Here is a 27,124-nt window from a genome sequence, read left to right on the forward strand (position 1 = left end):
CCCTACTCCAGAGTTTCACAAAATTTCCCAGTTCAAAAAAAAAAAAAAGTCAAAACAACGGTTGGCTTTGTCCTGGAGATGAACAACTGTACAATGCATGTGTTTATGCCAAACATAAAAAAAAATATATCAAAAGCTAGAAAAGATTATAAGGTATTTCATTTGAGCATATATATATATATATATATATATATATTTCAGTTTAAAATTTATTTTTCATCTTACATACCAGCCCCAGTTTTTCCTCCCTCCCCTTCTCCTGTCCCACACCTTCACCCCTTCTCACCCCCTATCCACTCCTCAGAGAGGGTAAGGCCTTCCTAGGGGTTTCAGCAAAGTCTGGCATACCAAATTGAGGCAGGACCAGGCCCCTCCCCCGTCAAGGCTGAGCAAGGCATCCCACCATAGGGAATGGGCTCCAAAAACCAGTTCATGCACCTGGGATAGGTCCTGGTGCCACTGCCAGTGCCCTCCCCCAACAGATCAAGTCACTTAACTGTCCCCTATATCCAGAGGGTCTAGTTCGGTCGCATGAAGATTACCCAGCTGTCAGTCTATAGTCCGTGAGCTCCCGCCAGCTTGGGTCAGCTGTCCCTGTGGTTTTCCCCATCATGCTCTTGACCTCTCTTGCTCATATGATCCCTCCTCTCTCCATTTGAACTCCAGGAGCTCAGCTCAGTGCTTGGCTGTGGGTCACTGCATCTGATTCCATCAGTTACCAGAAGTAGGTTCTATGAAGACAGGGTAGTCACTAATCTGATTATAGGGGAAGGCTGATTCAGACACCCTTTCCACTGTTGCTAGAAGTCTTAGCTGGGGTCTTAGCTTAGCCTTGTTGGATCCCTGAGAATTTCTCTAGCACCAGGTTTCTCCCTAACCCCATAATGGCTCCTTCTATCAAGTTATCTCTTTCACTGCTCTCCCCTTCTGTCCTCCCCCAACTCCGCCCTCTTGGTCCCTCGTGTTCCCACCCCACCCTTCTCTTCTCTCCCCCTCCCAGCTTACCCAGGAGACCTTAGCTATTTTCCCTTCCTGGGGCCTCCATGTGTGTCCCTCGTAGGGTCCCCTTGGTTACCTAGCTTCTCTGGGACTATAGATTGCAGCCTGATTATCCTTTGCTTTTCATCTAATATGCACTTATGAGTGAGAACATACCGTGTCTGTCTTTCTGGCTCTAGGTTACCTCACTCAGGATGGTGTCTTCCAGTTCCATCCATTTACCTGAGCAGGTATATATTTAAAGCCCCCACCATGCTATCATAGTGTATAATTTATAATGACAGTAAGCCCATGGGAACTGCTCCTTTCCCTCCCCTCCCCCATCTCTCCTTTCTAGTCCATCCTCCTCCTCCTCACCCACTGATGTATGTCAAGAAATTGTACCACATACTTATCCTGTCATTTTTGTGATAGATAGCATCTCCACAAACCCAAGTTTAGTAATGTCATGTTACTGTCTTTATGAATTTTACTGCCCATGAATTTTACTGCTAAAATTGATAAGAGGTGGGTGGCATTTTACCTTTCTTCTATCATCAATGCCTTGTAGTCGTTTATTAACGATTGTTTCCCCCTTTCCTTTTAGCAAGGTAAGAGGTACTTTACCACTCAGAGCTTAGAGCTCCTAGTGAGAGCTGGGGCTGTGATGCTCTCCAAGTTCCATGTAGCTTTTCTTTCAAGTGCCACTGTCCTAGGAGCCAGGGAACTAAGGCATCCCCAGGGTTGCTCTTCGACACACTGCCTACTCAAATTTAATTTGCACCTCATTGTTAACCCCTGACACGTGAGGATGTGGGACACAAGAGGGACTTCTTTCCATGCTAATCCAACACTGGAGGAGACAAGAGTATAAAAAGCTGTGGTTTTCCGGGTGCAGGGAGTGACCTTGAGAAGAATTTATCTATTTCTTAGAAATTACAACAGGATCCAGCTGGTGCCTGCAGCTGTCCTTGGGTGAGGCAGGCCTTGGGTGAGGCTGGCCTTGGGTGAGGCTGGTCTTGGGAGAGGTTGTATACCCAAGCTCCTGGTGTAAGTCTGCTGCAGGCTTTACCCTGTTGTACTACAAACTCTTCTGACCAATTGCTGAGCAGCCGACAATCTGTGCTAACATTTACTGTTCTTGCAGACATCTTAAGTAGGCTCAGTAGTTGGTTTTTGAGTATCAGCAACTATCAATTTATGGCTTCTGACTTGAAATATAAATGTAAGAGGGAGGAAATTCAGTTCTAGGTTAAGGTTATTAGGATCTCTAGCAAAGGAGCAGTTATAATTTTTAATGAGAATTCATAGCTCGAGATGGCATACCATGAAGATAACTCCAGAATAATCATTCCTTCGTCTTGTGAAGAACGCTCTCAGTTCTTTGAGACTCACAGCAGGAGCAAGGAGGAAAGAAATATGGGAGATTAATTTTTGACACTTTTTCATTCTACTAGTTTGGAGATTGCAGTGTTCCCCTCCTCTTCTAATATTTACTTCTGATTAAGATATTGACATCCAGTTCTGCTTTAGTGGCACATGCCTTTAATCTCAGCACCCAGGAGGCAGAGTCAGGTGGACCTCTGTGAGTTCAAGGCCAGCCTGGTGTACAGAGCAAGTTCCAGGATAGTCAGGACTGTTATACAGAGAAACCCTGTCTTGAAAAAACAAAACCAAACAAACAAACAAGATATTGACATCCACTCTATGAAACCCCAAAGGTACTTTTACCAACAATGGTAAGGGAGAAGGCTTTAATTTCTTACCCTACTCTGATACTGTTATTTCATATCTTAATCAATTTTATATTCTCAAGAGAATATCTTATTTCTTAAAAATATTATCATTTTATTTAAATTGATTCACACATTTATCATTCTCTTTAATGCACCCTATATCTCACAATTAGAACCATTCTCTGTAAATGGAGTTTCTGTTCTGCCTGGTCCCATGCCATTTAACCCCAAATAAACATACAGAGACTTATATTAATTATAAACTGTTTAGGCAATGGCTCAGGCTTCTTACTGGCTAGCTCTCTCTGAATTATTAAGCCATAACTACTAATCTATGTATTTTTTCATGAGAATGCTCATTGTCCCATCTTACCAGCAGCTACATGGCATCTCCTGGAGGCTTCTCTCTGCATCCTCTCCACAAAACTCTGCTTGTCTGGTAGCCTCAACTATACTTTCTGCCTGGCTTCTGGCCAATCAGTGTTTAATTCATCAACCAATAAGAGAATCATATATACAGAAGGACATCCCCCATCAATTCTCCTTCCACCTCAACTGCAACTGAGAGAGCTTTCTTTACAAACAGGTCTGTCTGAATGACTCTCCACTTGCCTTACTTGAAAATATCTTTCTTCTCCAATGTCCTCTTAAAATACATTTCCCATGTATAGAATCTAGGTATGTAGATTTTTCTCTCAGTGCAGAAAATTTTCTCTGACATTTGATGTTTATTGTCAGTCTGAAGAAGCTGCCGTCAGTCTATTTCCTTCATGGTAATTTGTCCTTTTCTGTTTTTGGAGGGTTTTCTTTCTCTTTAATTAGTGTTTATCTGTAGACTGTGTATTTAATAGATGCAGATTTGATAGAATTCTTGAGTTTTAGGCTATAGCTTTTATTATTTCTGGAAGATTCCCTGTCATATCTTTAGACAACCTTTTGGCCCAGTCTTCCTTCCCTTTGACCCCTTTACACACCCCTGGAACTTCAGTTGTTTAAACCTCTTTGTACCTATTTGCCTTTTCATATTTTCTGTCTCATTTCTCTGAGCTACACACCACCAATATTTTTCTAGTCTGCTTTCTAGTTCCCTCGAAATTTTTTTAGCTGCATCAAAGCTGTTTAGGAAAAGAATTTACTCTCTCACTTAAAACTCCACTGTCTGCCTAGAACATTTCTAAAAAGAAAAAGTAAACAATGATAATAAGGTAAGCTGTTCGCAACGGATGCTGTTTCCTATGTGACTTTGCACCTCTCAGTCTCTCCATCCCACATGATTGAAGACTCGTGTTTCTCATCCCATCTCTGAAAACAAACTCACTCCTTCTCATGGGCCTTTGCCCTGTTGTTTTTTTCTACCTTGGCATTTGACATGACAGTTTCCTTCTCTTCATGTGAGCCGTAGCAGAAGAATGATCTCCATAACAACACCATCCCTGACCACACTCTCTTCTCTTTATGGAATTCTATTATCCTGCTTTATTGTTTTTACAATATGATCACCCTCTGAAATATTTATGCTTCATTGGATTTATTATCTGTCTTCTTCTAGTAAAAGAAGATCCATGAAAGTACAGATTTTGTTCCTTTGATTTGTGTTCACATTCCCTAGCACCTAAATCAGCCAATAAATACTTGCTTGATGAATCAATAAAATAATACTTGAGTAAATATATGGAGGGAAGTTACATGCTAAGTGATAATAGTTTCCCATGAAACTATACTATTTGACCCCCAAAAACAAGTCATTCATATATTGTAAGTCAACAATTACAGGATTCTGTAATTAGTGGGACTTTAAACTTGTGAAATGATTTTTTCCCCTTGTATCCTCGTGTTTAGTTGTATAATTGCTTTGCTCTTCTGGGTAGCTTATTGGCCAGCATTTTCTTGGAAGGAAGATTTAGCTTTCTTGACAGTATGGTTGTGGTCACAGTGTCTATTACTGCTGCAATAGGACCACAGTAAATGTAATAAAAAATGTTTTTGTCCGATCAGAATAAATCTGAGGGCATTGGTTCTGTATGTTCAATGTGGTTCTTCTGCTCAGCAGTATTGGGGTATACATTCAGTACATTCTTGATTGACCCTATTAATAAAGATTCCTCTGACCAATATCTTACCTATTACAGAGCAATTGCCTGTCACTAGACCTTTCAATCACTGCTAGTGTCACACATCCATGGCCATTCTAGGTTAATAGATTAGAAGGAAACGAGACAGTAAGCTCTGGCTGCTTCTTAACTTTTTCACACCTTTGTGGTTGTTTAGGGAAGTTTAGGCCTTGGGAAGGGGCAAATTCCTATTTGTAGAGATGACATTTAAAGAGCAGTACAAACACATTCATTACAGTCCTCTGCGCTGGCACAGACAGGAGCCTTTATAATGCTGCCTTGGCTTTTTAAGCAGAAAATAGATTTTTTTATCTACTGGAATACTGCTCTAGCCAAAGTTCACCCAGCTTCTGTTGATTTTGAAAAATGAAATTAGTTGAGCTAATAGTTTCCTTTCTGTTTTTGTTCTAGTTTTACAAAGAAATTAACTTCCACAGACCTCCATCTCTCTTCCCTTCCTAAATTACCTTACTGGAGTGATTTTGTAAAGTCAACCATTACATTTGTTATGTTTTTCTGCTATGTATGTACTTAGATATAATATACATATACTCTTTGCCAGATGACAAGACCAATCATGTTAATACACTTTTCAAAGTAGAACTTGCTTTAGAAGTTCTGAATATGCTTTGCATATTAGAAAAATCCAACTTGCATATAAAGTCAGCTCTCCTTCCTGCTTAAAATAAAGGGTGCTGACCTCACTGGTTAATCCTGGCTAGTTGCACAAAGCTTTATTCCAGTAGTTCATTCAATAAAAGTTTTGGACTGTACATAACATTTCAGGCTCCATTTTAGGTACTTGACATATCATAACAAAAGTGGTAATGGTTCAGAACCTTATGGAGGCCACATTTGTTGGTAATAAATACAATAAGAAAGTTACAGAGCATGTTTGAAGATGAATACTATGACAAAGAGAGAGAAGAGGAGGAGGAGAGAGAGAGGGGGAGAGAAAGAGAGAGGATAAGGAAGAGTGGAAGAGTGTGAAGACATTGTAAGTGGATGGCCATCCTAGGATGAAGGAAGAGTTCTGCAAAGTTTCCATAGGTAGGAGGGTGTTTGGAGTGTGCAGAGAAGAACAGAAGGACAGCACGGCTGGAAATGCCGTCGAGGAAATAACAGCACCAGGTTGTCTAAGGATGCATAGCCCTTCAGACTTATGAGGTCCTTCGTTTTCCTCAGCACTGAAGTTGGCAACCACTTGCTGGGTTTTGAACAGAGTTGTGGTACAGTCTGACTTTCTCTGCGGAAGAACTGTGATCCTTTGTTGATAGACTGTCCCTGGGCAAGGACTGCAGATTAGCAAAGGAATCCCGACAATGACAAATGGCATTTGAAGATCTATAGATGTAAATCCTGAGGAAAGGATCTCCATGTAATGGTCTATGACTAAAAGCTGAAACATGCAATAGAAAACACTTTATGATGACGAAATTGATGCCATCTTCATAAATTGGGTTGTAAATGGGGGCATGATAAAGGAGGGAAACTATGAAATTATAAATCAATTAAAAATAAAATGAACCACTGGGTTTCCAGTTACTGAGCTGCAGTGGGCTGCATTTCTATTGGGACTGACACAAAGCAAAGCCCTAACCTGCATGTGTGTCTGAATATGCAGCTATCAAGAACACTATTAGAATCTGTCCCTTTTCCTCTCTGCTCAGTTTATGATCCTCAATTTCTGAGCTGATATCAGTAAAATTCCCAGATGTGCCTGCCATTATATATATATCCTGCTGAGTTCATTGAGTGTTGCTTGTATGTATATGTTTTTAGGGCTGATAACGTACACTAGATAAACAATTAGGGGACTTATCTCTGGGGAAGACTAAATTTCCCTTTTCTGTGATGTTCCCTGAGCCTTGGGTGTAGGGCTTGGGATACAGATGCATCAGCTGGGGCTGGACATTCCATGGCCAGTTGCTCTGTGCATTCTGTAACCAACTCCTGATGCTGCAAAAACAAGTTTTGTTGATGAACAGTAAGAACTATACTTACCTGGGGGAATAAGGATACGTAATTAGAATGCAGTTGAGAATGATAATGGTTTAGGACAATGGCAGTAGTAAAGTCTCCTCTAGGATCTGTAACCTCACTAGCCATGAGCAGTGAGCCAGGTCTTTAGTACCAGACGCGATTTTTCTCCTGTTGTATGGGCCTTAAGTCCAATTGGATAGCTGTTGGTTACCTCCAGCATATGAATGCCGCTATTGTACAGTTAAGACTATCTTACTATGATGGTCACTGTTGTGGCTCATAGGTATCACAGGTAGGTAGAACCATGTTTGCTTCCCTCCCTTGGCAGGCAGCATAGCACCTTTTGGTATTATGAGAGCTAGTCCTTTGGAAGGAAACTTTCCTGTCAGATCTAGTTAAATCCTGAGACCGGTGTCTGGAGCACTTGGCATTTTCGGCAACAGGACTTTACCTTCCATTTCTGTGAGGCAAGCAAGAGCAACAGACATAAACTATGTTGTTTTGGGAGTCTTTTAGATTCCCCTGACCAACAAGCTGGAGGGAGGTATGTCATGGTACTGGGGTTTTTCTTAGACAATAATTATGGCTCTTGGAAGGATAGTAATCACCCCAAATAGTGTACCTTTAAACTCTATCTTTCTGTCTCTCTATCTATCTATCTTCTACATCTTTCTATCTACATTTTATTTATTTTTTGTCTTTTTCATTTTTAAATTTAAATTAGAAACAAGGTTGCTTCACATGTCAATCTCAGCTCCCTCTCCCTCCTCTCCTCCCACCAATATCCCCTTCCCCTCCTCCAATCCCCACTCCTTTCCCCAGGGAGGGTGAGGGCCTCCATGGGGGTGTCCAGAGTCTGTCATTTCATCCAGGGCAGGGCCTAGGCCCTCCCGAAAGAGTCCAGGCTGAGAGAGCATCTCTCATTGTAGGATGGGTATCCAAAGTCCATTTGTATGCCAGGGATAAATACTGATGTACTATCTATATTTTAAATCAATACAAACGCAACAATATTCCTGTGACGATCCTTGGTGTCAGCCCTCCTTCCCTCCTCTTCCTTTGTGTTGTCCTCCCATTCCCTCCCCAGTTAAAGCCTCCCCTTGTTTTTTTCATTTCCCTTTTAATATTTCCTGTATGCTTCTTGTTATAATTTATTAAAACTTTATTGGTAAGAACGTGCATCATACAGTGCAATTAAGTATTCTTCTTAATAAACTTAAACTTTGTCCATAGTAAATCTAGGTGTGAATATATGATCCTAAATTCAGCTTAGGATTTAAAAACCATTTTGTGTTTATCAAGCAGGTTAAGTGATTTGTTTTTAAGTGGGTTTTCAATGTACAGTGAGAGACCAGCTTTCTTGAGTCTTCTCAGATCTTGAATCTGCTCATTCTGAGTACCTTTAAGTTCTCTGTGACATCTTGGTTTCCTGGCCCTAGTGCTGTGTGTAAGCTGATCCTTTTGGGGTGGGGGATTCCCTTAGCACCCTACTTCACCAGGTCAATTCTGATTCAGTTGTCAGGGCTCATGGTAGACAGTACCTGCTCTGGAAGTCCCTGTCTCCTTAAGCCTGTATTCTGCTTGGGTTGGATGATACCTCAGATCATCCCAGCACAGCACTCCCCATGCTCTAAATGTTCATTTTTCTACCTAAATACCAGATGCTGAGATAGCAGATGCCTTGGTTTATGTTAGATCTAGAACACCTAATGTAAACCTGATACATAGCACTTATTCAATAAAAAAGGAGGAAGTCCTCACTATACCCTTCCCTATAGCTTTAATTCTGCCCATCTTTCAGAGAAAATATGAATAAACATATTATGTGATAGGTACTGGTCTAAGTGCTGGAGGTAGACATGTCTATGACACCTAAAATCAATTGTTTTCCATTAAATGAAAATTTCAAAACATACAGTGGGATCGGCGACATGTCTCAGAGGGTAATGGTGTTTGCCACTAAGACTGGCAACCTGAATTTAATCCCTTCTCCCTGTACATCCCATCATACACACACACACACACACACACACACACACACACACACACACACACACACACGCACACACACAGGCACACACATACACGCATGCATGAACACAAAAGAAAGACAGAGGGAGAGAGAGAAAAAAAGAAAGAATGTGAAAAACACACATAGCAGAAGAGAAAAAGAAAGGGAGCTGACCTGTAGAATTGGGTTTCTTGGTCCTTTGTCTTATGAAGATACCAAATAAGGCAACATTTTTTGGCATTTGACCTGGTACTTATTTAATACCTAGTAGAGTTGGTTCCAGCATTTTCACCTTATGGTGAAAATTACAAGTTCATATAGGCGAATTCTCTAAACTTCAGTTAAAAGCATTTTTCTTTGAATATGAGATAGTATCTGCTATGCACATGTTCTCATAGACTAATATGGTGATGGGTTATGTTCATTTCAAAGGGAGTCTAAGCCATGAACTAAGGAGAGTGTATTCCTTTAGAGTCAGACACATGTTCATAATTTATCATTTCTCAGTCTCATTAAGAGGAAATAATATCAAAGTTTAACCTGAGTTCTTCACTGATGAGATTGTGAACTAATCTTAATCATGTCAGCCACTGTGCAAAGCAAATGGTTTCCCAGAGTAACCCGCTGGATTAATAGTACGGAATCAATATGTTTTTTTTCTTTTTCTTTTTCTTTTCTTTCTTTTTTTTTTAAGACAAGGTCTTGATATGTAGCTTTGTAGCCCTGGCTGGCCTGAAACATGCTATGTTGATCAGGTTGGCCTCAAGCTCACAGGGATTTACCTAGCTTTGCTTCCTGAGTGCTGGGATTAAAGTTATATATTACAATGACATTGGTAGATTTTTAAAACAAGAATTACAGGGAAGAGACTCCCATTGGAAGAATTGTACATTAATTGTTTTTGCTCATTTTGTCAAAATTCTCTCATACTAGCAATGTTCATTATCACTTTTCTCGCGTGGTCCTTGACACTCGGTGCTGGATGTTTGTAAGCAGAAACCTAGGCAGTATGCAGAAGTAACTGGAGGACACCTAAATTACAAATTTGGGAACAGAATCCATGGCTGGCACATTTAAGGATTGTCGATGATGGTTCAACTAGAGTACATCAAGCCTTGAGAACTAGGAAACGTAAGAGGTGTGAGCAGCTTAGCTCAGGGTGTCAGAGAGGGGCGCTAGCAGGTGTCTGGGTCTGGATTGGATGTGAACTATAGTACAAAGAAAGGAATCAAAGAATGTTAAGATGTAGAGCCTGGATGAATGACAGGATGGAGTTGCCGTGTTCTTAGGTGATAGAGACAATGACGGGAGAACTAGTGTGAACAGGATAGAACTTGGAGGTGTAACCCTGCATCTGTAGAGATCAACTTCCCCTGGAGCTTCTCAGGAAGAATTGGGGAAAGGAGTCTTGGTTTCAGAAGAGGCAGCAGGAAAGGGCAGGGCAGGACTTACAACTGATGTCTCACTACATAGATGGCATTCAAATTCTCGAGTTAGGTAAGACAGACAAGTGTGGACAGAGCACAGCACCCCTACGCATTCGGGGGTGACAAGGGGAAGACAATCCAGAAAAATCAGGTGGTTGAGATGAAGTAGCAGCCAGGTGGAAAGAAATCCAGTGGCCCCCAGGAGCCAAGTGAAGCTGAGTTTTGAGGATGGTGTCAGTGCTGCTGTTTACAAGGCAATTGAGACATAACCACGAGGACTGAAAACATGGACATCACCGGTGACCCTGACAAGAGCTGTTCACATACACATGCGGAGGGGGGTACTAAATGATGAACCCGGATCCAGGGAGTGTGGGGAATATTTGTAATATCTTTTTTTTTCTGTGAGTTGAAATTATTTTAAAATGTTTAAAAATTGAGAGTGATAAGAAAGGAAGTAAAGACAGACTATAGGGGCAACATTTGGGAACTAGGACATAGAACTGGAGTGATGGGAAATTATGTGTGTGATTATGGAAGGTAATTTTTAAAGGTTACAGGCATCATACGGTGTTGCGAAGTCATGAGAATGGCCTTGAAAACAAGTTTGTGACGCCAAAGGGAATGGAGTCATTCCCATATCTTGACCTTTCAGACCAGAAATGATTTCTTCAACCCCCTTCCCCCATCCTGCCACCACCCAACATGAGAATCAGTTCTACAACATTCTCAGTGACTATCTGGGCATTCATGGGAACAGAAACTCTCTACTTTTGTTGTACGTTTTCCAGTGACTTTATAACAAAGTCAAGAAACTTTCTCACTTTAAATAAGGTAACAAGACATACCCCTTTTACACTTTATACCTTGCTTTACCTCATACCATTCAACCTTGTAAACCACCCCCTTCAGTCCTGCCCTGTGGACTTTATCTCTGCCCATAGCATGGTGGGCAGCCTCTTCTCCTTTCTTTCGATTAGATGTGCACTTCACATGTAGGTGGGTGGACTCTTTTAAAATCATCCTGCCCTGTGCTTCCAACATGATTTTCTTCTGTCACTTAACGAAACATGAACACTCTGCAAACCACTGTATACTTTATTGTATCGTAGTCCATAAGATGGTTGTAACATCTTATGTACTCCACCCACCTGAAACAGTGTTAGAGAGAACGTCTCATGTTTTCTCATTCTTATGTGAAGATTTCCACTCCACCCTGTTTTGTAAGTCATATTGTTAGAGCTGGAGCTGTCCTCACCTAGGACAGCCCTCTGCCTGCCATGGATTTTTTCTGTTGCTGTCAATTTTTGGATGTGGTTTGTTTTTCTTTTGCTTTTTTTTTTAACTCACTTTGTACATGAGTGTTTAGGCTTATGAAAATTTGAGGGAATGCAAGTTCATCATTCATATATTTTTCACTCTTACTGTTAAGCTTTCTTACTGTTAAGGTACTTGTTCATGAAGCAAGTACCTTGTAGCAAAAACCCAAGTTCACAAGTGAGTTTTCCTTAAGGATTTGTTTTAGTAAGATACTGTGACTCCATGGCTCTTTTTGTGGTTTGATTGTCTTGCTTGGTCTCACATGCTGTCCAAACATCTCAGCTTCTGGGTTAACAAGTCAGTTGTCACCGAGTAGTTAATGAAGGAAATCTAGGAGAGTTTTGCTGAGAATATCAAGAGAGAGGTTTCCTTCTGTGAGTAAGTTTGGCTGTTCTGAACTCAATGAGAGAGGAAACTGCATATGGATGAATGAGCAGGAAGATTGCCGACAGGAAGTGTTTGTCGTAGGCTCTTTCATACTTTATTTAGAGAACATACAGGACTTTAATCCCCAGAGCATATAAAAAAGTGAACGCTGAAAGCCATTTTCTGAGAAGTGACTCACATGATGGAGTCCAGTAACTCCTATTGTCACAGAGATGGCAGATACTTCTTACATAACCAAAGTATGGGAATCACTGCTCTGAAGATAGAGAGCCCTAAAAGGGTTTATTTTGAGCCGGGCGGTGGTGGCGCACGCCTTTAATCCCAGCACTCGGGAGGCAGAGGCAGGCGGATCTTTGTGCGTTCGAGGCCAGGCTGGACCGATAGCCTCCAAAACAATACAGAGAAACCCTGTCTCGTAAAAACCAAAAAAAAAAAAAAGGGTTTATTTTGTTTTTTAAAAAGTTTTATTGAAATTCAGTCACATACAACATAATCTAGTCCTTTAGTGTATTCTTTGGTACTTAATTATTTTAGCATGCTACATAACTGCACAACTATCATCACCATCCAACTTCAAACATTTTTATAATCTCCCATATAAAGCACATGGCCCCGGAAGTCACTGCCCATTCCCTTCCTCATCATCAGCCTTGGCAACCACTAATCTTTCTATCTTCATAGATCTATCTATTCTGGATGTCTTACATAATTCAAATTATGATATGTGTACTTTTGTGACTAGTGTTTATAACAGAACATAAAGTTTTAAAAAATTGTTCATGATGTATCAGACCTTTCTTTTTAAACCAATATTATTACAAAATAATATTACGTTGTGTGAATATATTACCTTCTGTTTATCCATTTTTTCACTGATTTACATATTCGTGTGTTTCTACGTTAGGTTTAATATACAGTACTGCTATGGACATACTTACGCTAGTTTTGTATGTATATGTATTTTGTTCTTGTTGCTTATTTGGTGTTTTGAGACAGGATCTCTCTATGTTGCTCCTGCTGGCTTCCCAAGTTCTGAGATTAAAGGCATGTGCCACATGTCCAGATGTATATATATTTTACTTTTATTTAGATATTTACTCTGGAAGTATTTTAAGGACAGAGTGACTTGGTCAGCTGAGTATTTGAGTATATTACAGTTTGCAGGATAGGTTTTCTTCTCGCTTTTTGTTTCCCCACCATGCCTGTCCTTGGTGGACACTATTTGCAGTCATTCTCTTTGTGCTAGCTAGCCTTTTTGTTACCTTGACACAAGTTAGAGTCATCCAAGAGGAGGAAAGCTCGTAAGATTGGCTTGTGGGCAAGTCTGTGAGGCATTTTTCTTGATTGATGATTACGTGGGAGGGCTCAATTCACCATGGGCAGTGCCATCCTGAGCTGGTCATCCTAGACGCTGTAAAAAAAAACAGGCTGAGCAAGTCAAGAGGAGAAAGCCAGCAAACAGCATTCCTCCACGGCCTCTGCATCAGCTCGTGCCTCAAGTTCCTATTTTGATTTCCCTCCCTGACTTCCCTGGATGATGAACTACATGCTGTAGAATGAAATAAACCATAGTGTCTTCTCTATTAAGATTTATTTCAGACTTAAGGGGTCCAGAGCTATGAAAGACTAACTGTGAGCCATATTCAACCAGTGAATTTGTGGCAATTTGTTACAGTAGCCACAGAAAACCTTTTGGTCAGTGTTTTACCCCAGCAACAGCAGCATAAGACACTCTTATTTCTTGGTAGTGCCCAGGTATTCCCAGATTGCATAGTAGGGCTATCTCCATGCCTCAGACTCTGAGGGTCATTTAAAACATGAAGAAGAGGTAGAGAAAAGCTTCTGCTTCACCTTAGAGGGGCTCTGGAGATGGAATTGAGCTCCATCTTTAAACATAGGATTAAGAAACAATTCTAACAATATAGACCACAGGTGATATTGGAAACAAAATACATATGGTAATCAAGCTATCACTCATATTGAAGCAGGACTTTCCAACAGTCTCCAGCCATATTGCAAGGGCTAACACATGGAATAGCCATCCTTTTCCCTTGGAGTGAGAGTGACTTTCCTAGCATTCCTTTGTCTTCTGAAGATGAACAGCATTCTCCAAAGAACTGCCATTGCTTTGCGTGCTGGCCTGCACAATGCCAAACCACACTGAGCTCTGTTCATGGCGCCCTCTTCTTCACTGCATGACACTTGGAGTGATACTTTTGAGCCAACTTACTTTTGATGACTTAACATACAATGTTGATCTTATGGTCTGCTTTGCCCTGAGCAGGAAGAATGGCCTTAGTCTCTGTGCTGCTTTCCTGTGGTTGCTGTAACAGACTGCCACACATTCAGCTTGAATGCAACCCACCTGCAGTCTCTTGTAGTTCTGGAAGCCCTTGTATAGCAGATTAATCTTAATAGATCCACATTCCTGCCACACCTTGATGCCGCATCTTTCTCCGTCTGCAAAGCCAACGAACTCTACCATTCCCATTGACTTCTGCTGTTTTGGCATACCTCCTTCTGATTCCCTCTGAAGGAGACTCATGATTACACTTAAGACGCACCGAGACAATCAAGAATGATCCCCCTGTGTGAAGAACTTTAACTTAGTCACAGCTGGGAAGACCCCCTTTCCATGGAAGAGATCCTTCACTTGCTCCAGGTGTTAGGCTGATTGTGGCTTGGGTATAAAATTGTCCTGGAAGGCTCATACGCTGATGACGTGGTGGTGCTGTTGAGAAGTGGTTGGATCACCACAGTGCTAACCACCTCAGTATGTTAAATTCCCTGATGAGTTCCCAGATGAACAAGCCTAATTGGAGAAAGTGGGCCATGGGTGGGTGTGCTTTGGGGGGGAAGTGTGTCTTATTCCTGACTCTTTCTTTTTCTGCTACCTATCAGCTACAAGGTGAGATGTTTGCTCCACTACTCACTCATTCTCCATCAAAATGCCCCATGTTGCCTTAGGCACCCAAAGTTGCTGCTAAGCAAATCATATGCTGCAACCTTGGCAACCATGAGCCAAAATAAATCTTGCCTTCTGTAAATTTGCATCTCATGCATTTTGTTAGAGCAAGAGAAAGCTTTACGAACCCAGGACTCAGCCTACCCCAGGGTACATCGTTATGAGGAGGCTTTGCTCTTTCCACTGCTTCTGTGCCCATTCTTGTCTATAAATGAGGTAATTTGAAAAGCACACAACATATCATAGAATCGGTGTGTTTGGCAAACTTCTGCAGAGGGATTGAATATTGTGCTAAGAGGCCTCACTTCCTGCTGCTCAGGTAGCGGCTGTGCCTGTCCAGGTCAGCATTTCCTGCTGTTCCTATGCTCCTGCTGAAATGACCTGTGCAGTCAGCAGACTTCATCTCAAGTGAGCCACGGTGGGTTTTCTAACACATGAACCTCTTTCCCGGCTTTATTCAGCTGTCTCAGAAGCCAATGCTAGAGGAGCCATTCACAAATTGACCCTGGACCCAGCTCCACATTCCTAGCCCAGAGAACTTGGTTATAAATACCTTCTTCAGTTGATTCACCAATAAATATCTGCCGAACTTTTCCATACATCCTTATTTTATTATCCCATTTCCATATTGGACCTCCAATATTTAAAATTAAAATGTAATTACATTATTTTCCTCCATTCCGATTCCTTTCTTCAACTCCACCCATATATTAAGTATTAAATATATAAATGCAACCTGCTGAGTCTGTTCAGTGTAGCTTGCGTGTACATGACTTCAGGACTGACAACTTGGTTTAGGGTAACCAATTAAGGAGCTCCTCACCGGGGAAGGCTGTTTCCCTTAGGTCAGCATCCCCGGACTTATCTGTCATTCCTCTTCTAGGGGCGGAGGCTCATGACAATTCCCCTTCCACATTAGCACGTCTGCTGGTGTTGTCCTTGTTCAGGTCTAGTTTAGGAGTTATATTCCTGAAGTATCTTGGGTGAAGCTTCTCTGTCATTTCTAGGAAACAGTAGAGTTTTTTGTACCCTGGGTCTTACAGTTTTACTTGATGCTCCTTGAGCACTGGGTTGCAATAGTCATGTTGTAGGTGTATGCATTGGAGCTGGACATTCTATGATCAGTTTGCGTTCCAAATTTTCTTTAATTAACCTAAGAGGCATCTGTGTGGTTTGTGAAACTAAATAAGATAGAGTTTAGAGTATATGGTCTTTAGTCAGCTCAATATGATGTATAGGAATCTGAAGTATGTACCTCAGAAGGTAAAAAAAAGGGCAGGATTAATAGTTTTGAAATTTATAGTAAATAGGATGGATAAGATAAGAGCATCCAAAGCTGTTATGACATACATGATATGAGAGAGGTTGATATGAAGGATGCTAGTTATGGCTGGAGTGAGGACAGATGGGAGAAGACTGCTTGGGTGTCTTAGGAGAGCTGGTCCTTACACACATGTTGGGTAAGGATGACCAGAGACAACAGAGGTCTGACACAGAGAATCTGCCATCCCTGGGGGGTGAGTGCATGAGGGACAGAAAATGTGGCAGAGTAGGATTTCTGTTTTTGATAGATTTGGTTCTGCAGTTGCTATCATATGGAAAACTCTATAAAGCGGACAGTAAGCTAAGTCAGGAATTTAGAGATAATAATGACTATTGAGATAAGAGAATTGGTGCTTAGCTTTCTAGGGTCAACACTAAAGTCACAGATGCAGATAAGGTTACTCAGGATAATAATAAGAAAGGAACCTGGTGTATGTCTCTCCTGAGAGCACAAGGGACACCAAAGGAAAAGTTGGAGTCATCTAAACCAAACCACCAGGGCTGGAGAGGTAGCTAGCTAGCTCAATGATTAATATTCAATGTTCTTGCAGAGGACTGGAGTTTGCCTCCCAGTGGGTTCATAGCCATGGGTAACTACAGCTCTAGGAGATCCAATGCCCCTCTGGCTTCCATATCTGCCTGCAAACACATGCATGCACACAATTAAAATAAATCTTTAGAAGGAACCAAACAGCAAAACATGTGATCTGCTGGAGACTCGGGTTAGAGAACCAGGAGACTACAGCCAGCCAGCAAAGGGGTTGTGGCAGATATAGTTGTCTTTGGCATAGCCAACTGCCTTTAAGGCCACTCTGTCTCTTTGTATTTAGCATTTGTGGTACAAGTACATTTGAATGTTAACTAAGATATTCATGAAATTCGCCAGGTTTATAGACAGATTTAGACAGAAGGGCAAGACAAATTGATATATGAAGCTGAGACTAGCTGGAGAAACCCTCCAAAGCCATGGTGCTTTTCGTACTATGACCTGCCAATATATTCAATCTCAGGATTGAAACTGAGAGTTAGTATGTAAGAAAGCAGCATGTGGGTAACACGAATATTAAAAACCCAGAGATAGATATTGGGGTTCAAGCTGATGATCAGATAAGCAAAGCAGCCAAGCCAGTAGCTCCTACCTCTACCTCAGATTGAAAGGATGATCCGGCGAACCCCACTAATCCTCAGAGACAATAAACAGCTGGAAACTAAATCTCCACATGAGACCCTTTGCTTCTTCCTTTTATACCTCCCTAGTGCTGGGATTAAAGACATGTGATCCTAAATGCTGAGATCAATGGCACGAGCTCTGCTATTCTCCACTCTTGTGTGGGTCAGGGTGACCTTGAACTCAGAGAGATCTATCTGCCTGTCTTGTGAGTCCTGGGATTAAGGTGTGTACCACCACTGCCTGACCTTTATAGCGTGTGACTAGCTTTACATTCTGAACCCTCCGTCAATCTTTAATAAGTCATAAGTAAAGTTCGAGGATTTGTGGAGGCAGTATTGCCCATTTTGGTCTGAGGTAGAGGTAAGAGCTAGTGCCTGGCCACTTTGCTTTTCTGACCTTCAGGTGAACCCCAATATCAGTCTCTGGGTTTTTAATATTTGTGCTACACATGTGTTTATCATCAAGCATTAGGTACTGTATCTAGCTGCACATCCTGTAGTTTGTGTGTGTGTATAGTGTGGTATGGTGTGTGTGTGTGTGTGTGTGTGTGTGTGTGTGTGTGTGTGTGTAAGCATGAGGGTGATGCCACATGTCTTTCCTTGATTGCTCTCACTGAACCCAAAGCTCATCATTTTGGCAAGACTAACTGGCCACTGTACTCCAAGGCTCCATGTATCTGCACACATTCTAACCCTCAGTGCTCGAGTTACAGACACACATGGCCATGCCTGACTTTATACTTGCTATTGCAGGCATCTCACTGCCTGGGCCGCCTCCTCAGCCCAGAGGGTACTATACTTTTATTTCTTAAAAACTTTACTTTTGAGGATTTCATACTTGCATGTTATGTGCTTTTATCAAGTCCACCTCCCACTCTCTAACTCCTCCTATGTTCTTTTTTGTTGTTTTGGTTTTTGGTTTTTCGAGACAGGGTTTCTCTGTTTAGCTTTAGAGCCTATCCTGGCACTCGCTCTGTAGCCCAGGCTGGCCTCAAACTCACAGAGATCCGCCTGCCTCTACCTCTCGAGTGCTGGGATTAAAGACGTGCGCCACCACCGCCCGGCCACCAAGTTCTATACTTTTAGATTACTGGCTGCATTATATTTGCATCACCACAAAGATATGAGTGGAGATCAGGCTATATATAACATGTCAGCAGGATGGCAATAAGTGATGAGAATTTTCATCTCTTGTATAACCTTATAGGACCTACAGCTATATATACATGGCTGTTGTTGAACAAAATGTCACTATAGAACACAGTGTTTTTAACTTCATTCACTATTAGAGTGTAAACTGAGTTAACTTGCACATTAACATGCAGGTGGTATTATTTAAATGGCAATATATGAAGATTAATTACAGATAACATGGTAACCGTATTATATTGTTTTTATAGGAATAAGAAAAAAGTCAATATGGTAGGCTGAACAATGAGTTATACAGATGACCATGTCCTTACCTGTGGAATGTGAACTTACTGTTTTATGGCATAAAAAACTAGAAATGGGGTAAGAGGAGGTTGTTCCAGGTTGTCTGGGTGGACCCTAAAGGTAATCTCAAACAAGAAGGAGGCAGACAGAGAGAGACTGTGGCAGGAATGATGTGTTGATAGAAATAGCCGGGAGTAAAGGGGGATAGAAAAAAAAAACACAGAAGACAGAAGGCACTGGGAGTTGAAAGAATGAAGGCAACATATTTTATCCTTAGAGCCTCTAGAGAAAACTAGTTCTGTCTATACCTTGGAAACTGATTTCAGATTTCTAACTCCTGGAACTGTGAGATAAAAAGCAGGCAGTATTTTAAACCTCTCTATTGGTGGTAATTCATTATAGCAGCCCTAGGAAATGAATACAGCTATCAGTACTAATGTCAGCAGCATCATGGCCCAGCTCCTGGAAGTTTCCATGGGAGCTGTTCTAGAAACTCTCACTGCATGTGGCTGGCATATCTTGGCTCTACACTGAGACCATGAAGAATGCAGAAATACACATAGCAAAGGTGTTGGATTGTCTTTAGGAACAGACTAAAAATCAACCACTAAATCTGTAAGTGATTTCCTTGTCTCCCACAAAACACAATTGCAAGTAGATCACCATTTGAATGAAATCAAATATAATGAAGGCATGGTTTTGTTCCATTCAGCCTGCTGGGATTATATTCTGGCCTGGTACCAGAAGCCCTGGGGCTCTGCTCCAACAAATGCTTGCCTGATAGCCTGTAACTTACTCATTGATTCTCCTCCTAAGCAAATGGGCTACTTTATCAAACAGGCATTAGGCTGTCTTACAGTCCCCATTAAAGAGTGTTAACATATCAAAATGGGACATTCAGTTAGATGAACGCAGTGCCACGGGGGAAGGGATTTTAAGTAACTAGAAGCAGTTGATTATCAGGTTAGAGAGGGGAAAAGTCTATTCTAGAGTAAAAAGCCGTTGAACCTTTGTTTGGAGGACCTGTCAGCTTGAATTTTGGAAACAGAATTCCTGTTGAAAATATTGCAAAATCAGGTATAATCCAGAAGAGCTTGAGGGGCTCGCCTAAGGCTGACTTTTATCACCCGCGCATTTGCTCACAGGACTATTAAGAAATTACACAGAAACATAAATGTGTTCCTTGCTCACAGGGAAACAATAAATGGCACTTGATACTTACAGCAGCAAAGCGTTATGATCAGAACTTTTAGGAAATCAGTGCCCAAATAGCAGATCAATCTGGTTTTCGAGAAGTCCCTAGACAAGCACCTTATATTGACATGTACAATTTAATATACTACAGAGGCCAATAAAATGGAAATTTTCCTTCTCTTGTGAGCTGGCTGTGCCCACAAAGCAGTACAAAGTGGTTTCTGGCTTACAGGCAGAGCACTGAAAGACTGTCATTGATCTGATTAACTGTACCATTCACCCACTAAGTCAACATCTTAGACAATACTGCCTTCTTCATTCCAGTTGGGAGAAAGTTTTCATTCTCCAGTTTCAAAATTTACAAGCACTTCCCCCTCCCCAAGTTCTTATTAGTGATAGTGTGATCAGAAAGGGGGAGAGACAGCATAGCACAGAAACAGAGGGAAGAATGATACTTTAAAAAATCCTGGGATACTGTAGGTCCATTACAGAGTATTGCCATTTAGACTTATTCATATGCTTGCACAATCGCATAGAAATTAAAAAAACAAAAGCAAAAACAGAAAATCCCACAAAGCTAAATCCCTTCCCATTCCCAAATCCTCTCCAGCCAGAACTCTGAGCCTAGAAGGTCCCTGCCGAGCCACAGCTGAAAGCTAGCCAGAAGCTCCGTTTGTTTCCACCATGTAACCAGGTCTCTGGGGTTCTCAGACAAGGCTACCCTCTTGTCAGAGGGGATTTTGTTTGAACTGAAATCTCTGACTCTCGCTTGCCTTATTGATTTTAGTCCTTTCTCTTTTAGTACGTGATAGAAAATGCCTAGGAGGAGAACAGCTCAACAGGAAAATGACAAGGGTGCAAAGATAAAAATAAAACCAAGATGGTTCATGTTTTCACGAAATAGAGTCTGTGCTCAGGTTGTTTTTGTTCTTACCTTTCAATCTTCAGTGAGGCAGCAGGCCTGAGCCAAAGTATCAGAACATCTTGATACATTTTCCCTTTAATAACAGGCTTCTTAGTTACCATTTCTAAATATGAACTCATATCTCTTCTTAGAAATAAAAAAATCCTGTTCTATAAATGATTAACATTGCTGGTACTTATAAGGTAATAGAGAAAACTTGGGTGGCATGAGCTCCAACAGGAAGGGGCATTGGTAGCCAGAGAGTCCCTTTATTTGAAGGTAGCCTGGTGTCACTTCTGTTGACACTGACGTTTTGCTGAGGTAGAAGTCCTAGTCTGGTGGTATATAACCACGTTGGGAGGGTAAGCCGATTGTGTTCACCTGGGACAATGTTTTCCTTGTTTTTAGTGTTGAACTGGCGGCTATGTGAATGTAAATCCTGGGAACTGTACAGGCTGTCAGTGGTGGTCAAAGCCTCCTGAGTTCAAAGCAAAAACGCCCTCAAGAAGTACATACCGCAGCCTGGGGAGACGGGTGTGGGAGAAAGTGCTTGCCCATGAGCATGATGTCCTGGCTTTGATTCCCAGTGCGGAGAGGCAGGGACAGGAGGCTCCCTGCGACACTCTGGCCAGCTGGCCTGGCCTAATTGTCTAGCACTACACCAAAGAGAGACTTCATCAAAAAATAAAAAAAGCATAGCACACCTTGGCTTCCAGGGCACATGTACTCATATATGCTTTTATTTGCACGCGTGCGAGCACACACACACACACACACACACACACACACACACACACCATACACACCACATATGAAGTGCATATGTTGGACTCTGTTGTAGTCTTTTGGGGCTTATTTAACTTGTGAGTTCTCAGACTCAGGGCAGCCTGTGTGCTCAGCTACTCCAATGACGGATGGTATCTTCGTGCACTGGTTTATTTTCTCATTCATTCCTTTCATACATTGATCTCTAATCCTTACTTTGAAGTAATTTCACATTTAAGCAAATTGCAATTATAGCATAAAGAATTCCTGTAGGCCCCCTTACCTAGAGTTGCTAAATGTTAATATCACCAAATTTGAAAAGTCAACGTATGTGTATGTGTGTATATACATAGTCATGTTATTTTTATGAAACATTTGATAGTATATTGAAGATATGTTATTTTTACTTTTTCTCTTAACTACTTCAGTATTTTTTGTTACAAACAAGCACATTCTTTTATGCAATATAGCACATCGGTAGATATCTGCAAATGTTCATTGATATCACACAGTTTAACCTATATGCATAGGTTAAAATTTTTGTCAAGGGCTCCATTTTTCTTAATTAAAAATTTATGTTCACTGGTGTTTTGCTGGGAGCCTACCATGTGTGTGCCTGCTACCTGCAGAGAAGAGGGCAATGGGTCCTGGGAATGGGAGTTACAGTTAGTTTTGAGCCACCATGTAGGTGCTGGGAATCAAACCCAGGGCCTCTGCGAGAGCCATAGGTGCTTTTAACCACTGACACAGCTCTCTGGCTCCAATTCTTTCCATTTTTGTAAAGGACTTCTATTTTCATTACTTTGAGGAAAAGTATTTATATTCAGTAAGACTCATAGCAGTTCTATGCACAAGAGGCTCCTGCTGGCGTGGGCTGACTATGCATTCCTGGCCCAAAGCTTAAATGCTGGTTCCTAGGGTTCCTTGCTGTGGGTTTTAGTCTGTTTCTTCCCTCAGCTGTCATGAGCCATCGCCTATGCCTGAGAGGTAAGGATTCTGGTTTTGCTCTCTTTAGATGACCTTTCCCCATAGGGAGTGCCACGCCTTTTCCTGTGTGATAGGGTTTGCACATTTCCCGATCTTTATGCTGCAAGCCTCATTCTCAAGGTGACGTTGTTAGGATGTAGCCTTGGGGATGTGATTAAATCAAGAGGGCAGGGGTCTCATAAATGAACTAGTGTCCTCAGAATAGGTCCAGTGAGCTGCTATGCCCCTTACACCATCAACGTGAGAATGTAGCAAGAAGACACTCTCTGTGAACCAGAAAATGGCCCTCACCAGACAATGCCTCCTCCCCTGTCTGGATCTTGCTCTTCTCAGCCTCCAGAACAGTAAGAAATAGATTGCTCCATGTGTGAGCCCGCTGTCCCACAGTATTTGTTATGGTTCTTAGACAGAAAGAGGCAGTAGGGCTGTGGCTTCACTCCTAGGCCTGTACCACAGGGAAGTTTCTCCAGCCTCCCACCAGTCACTGCTGCCCAGTCTTCCGGCTTGCATATCTTTCTTCTGAGCTCTAGTGGGTACCAGAAGAGCAACCTGCATGTAGGTGTGATCTCCCCTTCTGCCTGTAGCCCCAGCATCCCATCATCTCACAGCATCCACATCGGCTGCTAGGAACAGGTCCAGAATTTTATCTGAGTCCTTCTTGCTAGATTATACATAACATCTGGTATTTCTGCCAGGAGAGGGTGTGCTGAGGTCCTGTCTTATCGTAGGGATCCAGTGTTTCCTAAGACATTGAGCCGACTGGTTGTCCCACAACTACAGGCCCATGACAGACTACGAAAGAGTTGTAACTTCACTTAGACACAGGGTCTGGGAGAAGTATCATGCCTTTCTAACAACTATGCAACATATTCCCTCAGGATATGGCTTCTCACGTTGTTGGGAAATTGCCTCACTTCTTAAAGGCAGTTAGTAATAAACCTTTATTGGACATCCTTTGTAATATCTGCCATAGAGATCTGAAATACTGCCTAAGAAACAATCATTCTGCATAATTGTTCGGAAGGTGTGGAATGCCTCCCAGACCCTCTGTCTAAGTGGAGACTTCCCAGTGATGATTCCTCACTATATAATAGTATAGCATTGCTTTTCACTATCTGTCTTCCTTTGGGATGGGGACAAAGCCAACCACTGGATTCCTTTGAATGTTCTTCTGTGAATTTTTTGTCTCTGTTGTACCTGACCAGTAGTCCGTCTGGACCCCTCAGCACAGATAGCAGCGATCAGTCTGAGGCATTGCCTCAGTCTGAAGCTTCCTTTTTTAACAACTATCTCCTTGGGTGAAGATGCCCTCACTCACTTTCACAAACATCAGAGGAAGCAGCAAACTTACACCGTGTCCTTCCCTGAGTCTTAAGACTGTACATGTAATATGTGGACTGTTTTCTTTTCAATTAAAACAAAAGATAGTAGAATTGCAGGCAGTTGTCTCCTCAGGGTCCCTCATACTTCTCTGTGGGCTAGCCACCGGGTCCACAGGTAGGCACATGCTTCTAAACTCCAGATGAGGTCCATGCCCTCTAGGGCCTATTTTCCTGTAAGTGTGAGGCTGGTCTGTCATCTTTACCTTCCTGCTTTTTGTATGCTTCATATGCTATTTAGCTGGCACCAGTTTCCTTGCAGAGTTCTGGGCCTCTCAGTATTTCCAGATTTCCTAGTGGGAAAAGAGAATCACTCTTGATTATAAAATGAACGAACCATGTCACTAACTTCTAGTATGCTGAAAGATACAACTTCTCAAGGGTGAGTCATCTTGGGTGTGTTCAGAGTTTGCAGTGCTACAGTCATTCCTTCTTGCTGGCCTCACTGTGTCACAGAATTAGGCTTGGCTAGAGGACACCAAGGTGAAAAGACATTCAGGGAACAAGTTCTCAAATTGGGCCACTTGCTTTGTAGGAACCTGCTTTGTATCTTGAATACAGGAGCCAAGAGTAGAATTCTATTCAGATCTATTCAGATGCACAGTAACTCCTAGAGCCCTATCATACTGTGCTGTGACAGATTGACTCCTGCAAAGTATTTATCTCTCCCTTCACCCATGAGTCTCTTTATGCTAGTGTGAGGTGAGGGCTAGGGTTAGAATTTTTATTGTACACACTGACATTCTCCTGATGTTGGTTTGGGTACTCCTGAGAGCATGACAGAAGGGAACTAAGATGGTCCTGCTAGCCCAGGATCTTTGGTACTCTGCCACAGACAAATAAATCACCAACTGATGCACACTTAAGTAAGGATTTGGGATAGATTTCTTAGGTATCGTTACTGTGACTTTGTGATTTATTAGTGATTATTTCTATTTCATATTCCATACCATGATGTTGCTTTTGCCCTTGTGTGTTTTGGGCAAGAGAGGGAATTAAGATGTGTGGAGGAGAACCAAAATCGAGTCCTGCCTGTTGCTGTAACTAATCAAAGATGTAACTAGCAGATTATAGCCAATTATATAAACAGCCCCTTATCCTTGGGCTGTTTGGAGGAAAATGTTTCATTGTTTCTCCCCATTACTAATATTTGCTTTTAGCACACATTAATAAATATAGGAAAATACAAAGAAAAACTGAGACATTAGCTATTTGTGAACAAGTATGCATACTCAAAGCTTTAGGTCAAGATAGAGGTGTCTATACCACATGAATGCTAGCAAATCAAGAAGCCTATCTCTATATGCGTATCTGTATCTACATATGTATTTTAATAACATCCTCAAAATTAGGTAAGTCTGCAGTACAGAAACTCACTGCAAGTGAGTTTCTAACTCCCTAAATATTCCGAGTTATTCTGGGGAATTAATAAGAACACATCTTTCTTATATCTCACATAGGGGGACCAAGGACCTCAAGGTTTTCCAGGGTCCAAGGGCTCAGTGGGCCATGGCCTCCCTGGCCAGAAGGTAAGTGAATTAGAATCTTATGGAAATGCCTAGGCACACAGTCTCGACTGCTTAGCCTTGATTTTGACTGAGATTTCATGCTTCCTGCCTCCTTTACATAATGAAAGGGCCGTCTGCGATAGAACCAAACACGGTATATTTTCCTTCATTCTTCAAAGGCAGCCAACAAAAGACTAAATCCTTATGAGGCATATGTCAGAGACACAGAAACCTCAGGAACCTGGTAAATTATACAACAGTTGAGTTTCCTGAAGGCAACGAGCTGATTAGAAGGTGTCTCAGTGCCTCTCAAGTGTAAATGACTTCTTTCCCCATGTGTATTTATATCAGTAAGAACGCCATGTCTTGAAGGGGATTTTAGTTGCAACAAACAAAACTGTAGGGTTTTTTTTTCTTATCTGGCATTAATGTTCACGATTTAAAGTTTATCTTTTAACCATATTATACAGGGAGACCATGGAGAACGGGGCGATATGGGAAAGAAAGGTGAAAAAGGAGAAATTGGAGAGCCTGGTTCTCCTGGAAAACAGGCAAGATATGGTTTTTCAAGCCTCATAATGGCTTTATAACTCTCAACTGGGTCTACTCTATCCTGAATGTTACTCCTTTTTTTCTACCAAGTAGGGCTTACAAGGACCAAAAGGAGACCTGGGACTTACGGTGAGTGTCTATCCTAGAGGGTAATTGAGGGGCCCATGCTTGTGAATTATTCATGTTGTAGCCCTAGAATTATGAATGCTTTGGGTGTTAGCTTGTTCTGTTTAAATAATGGTGTCTGCTGCCAGATCAATGTTGTCGTGGGTGCGGGAGGTAATTTCATCTGGATGAGGGGAGAAATCACAGTGGGAAGCCACGCTGAGCTGCATGTGAACAAAGAGGGTTGCTCTCTCTAGCCTCTGGTAGGAATGATCAGGTTGCTGTTATTGGCGATTAGGGAGTGATATGCTTAGAAGACATCTAGAGGCCAAATGAGCTTTTATTTCACTGGGCTTTTCTCACTTCAGGCTAGGGCCCCTTTTTTTCTTGTTCCTTAAGAAACTGCTGTAAGGCTAGTTATCTCAAAGCTGGAATTATACATAAGGTCACATTTACAGATGTGTTAAATGTCTACAAACCTTTTCTACTCTTTTTCACTCACTATTAAAAACAGCGACCAAAAGATGATTCTTTAAATGCTAATGGGCTAGGAGGTTATAGAGTTTTCCTAGCAAATTCAAACTCTTCCTTTCTGGTTAGAGATCCCCACATCTCTTAGAGATTAGACAAGGAGGCCTTCGGTTCTTCCTTTTTCTTTTTTCTTCCGCTACCAGCTGGGGATGCGGATCCCTTGGATAGTGGCAGGAAAACCTGGAAGGGAAGGGAGTCTGTCTGGTCATGACAACAGCATCCTTCTGTTGTCCCCCAGCATCCGTCAGATCCCCATGGCTACAGTGCGAGAAGAGCATGTGTGTGGCAGCTACCTGCTGACAGTGGCAGAGGCAGGAGTCTGTGCATAGCTTGAGATGTACCTTGTTGTTCTAA

At 41.8% G+C, this 27,124-nt stretch overlaps 1 protein-coding gene across 2 annotated transcripts in view; it reads left to right on the forward strand.

Moving 5' to 3' along the window:
* Window positions 1–27,124, forward strand: part of Col28a1 (collagen type XXVIII alpha 1 chain) — a 185,542-nt gene that overhangs the window by 136,046 nt on the left and 22,372 nt on the right. For both annotated transcript variants that reach the window (XM_040728558.1, XM_040728559.1), the window contains 3 exons: window positions 25,535–25,603; window positions 26,053–26,133; window positions 26,228–26,263. In XM_040728558.1, coding sequence (XP_040584492.1) covers window positions 25,535–25,603; window positions 26,053–26,133; window positions 26,228–26,263 — 186 coding nt within the window. The remainder of the gene's footprint in view (window positions 1–25,534; window positions 25,604–26,052; window positions 26,134–26,227; window positions 26,264–27,124) is intronic.

The sequence above is a fragment of the Mesocricetus auratus genome, unplaced genomic scaffold (genome assembly GCF_017639785.1).
Source record: "Mesocricetus auratus isolate SY011 unplaced genomic scaffold, BCM_Maur_2.0 Super-Scaffold_100019, whole genome shotgun sequence".
In the NCBI taxonomy this organism is placed as follows: Eukaryota; Metazoa; Chordata; class Mammalia; order Rodentia; family Cricetidae; genus Mesocricetus; species Mesocricetus auratus.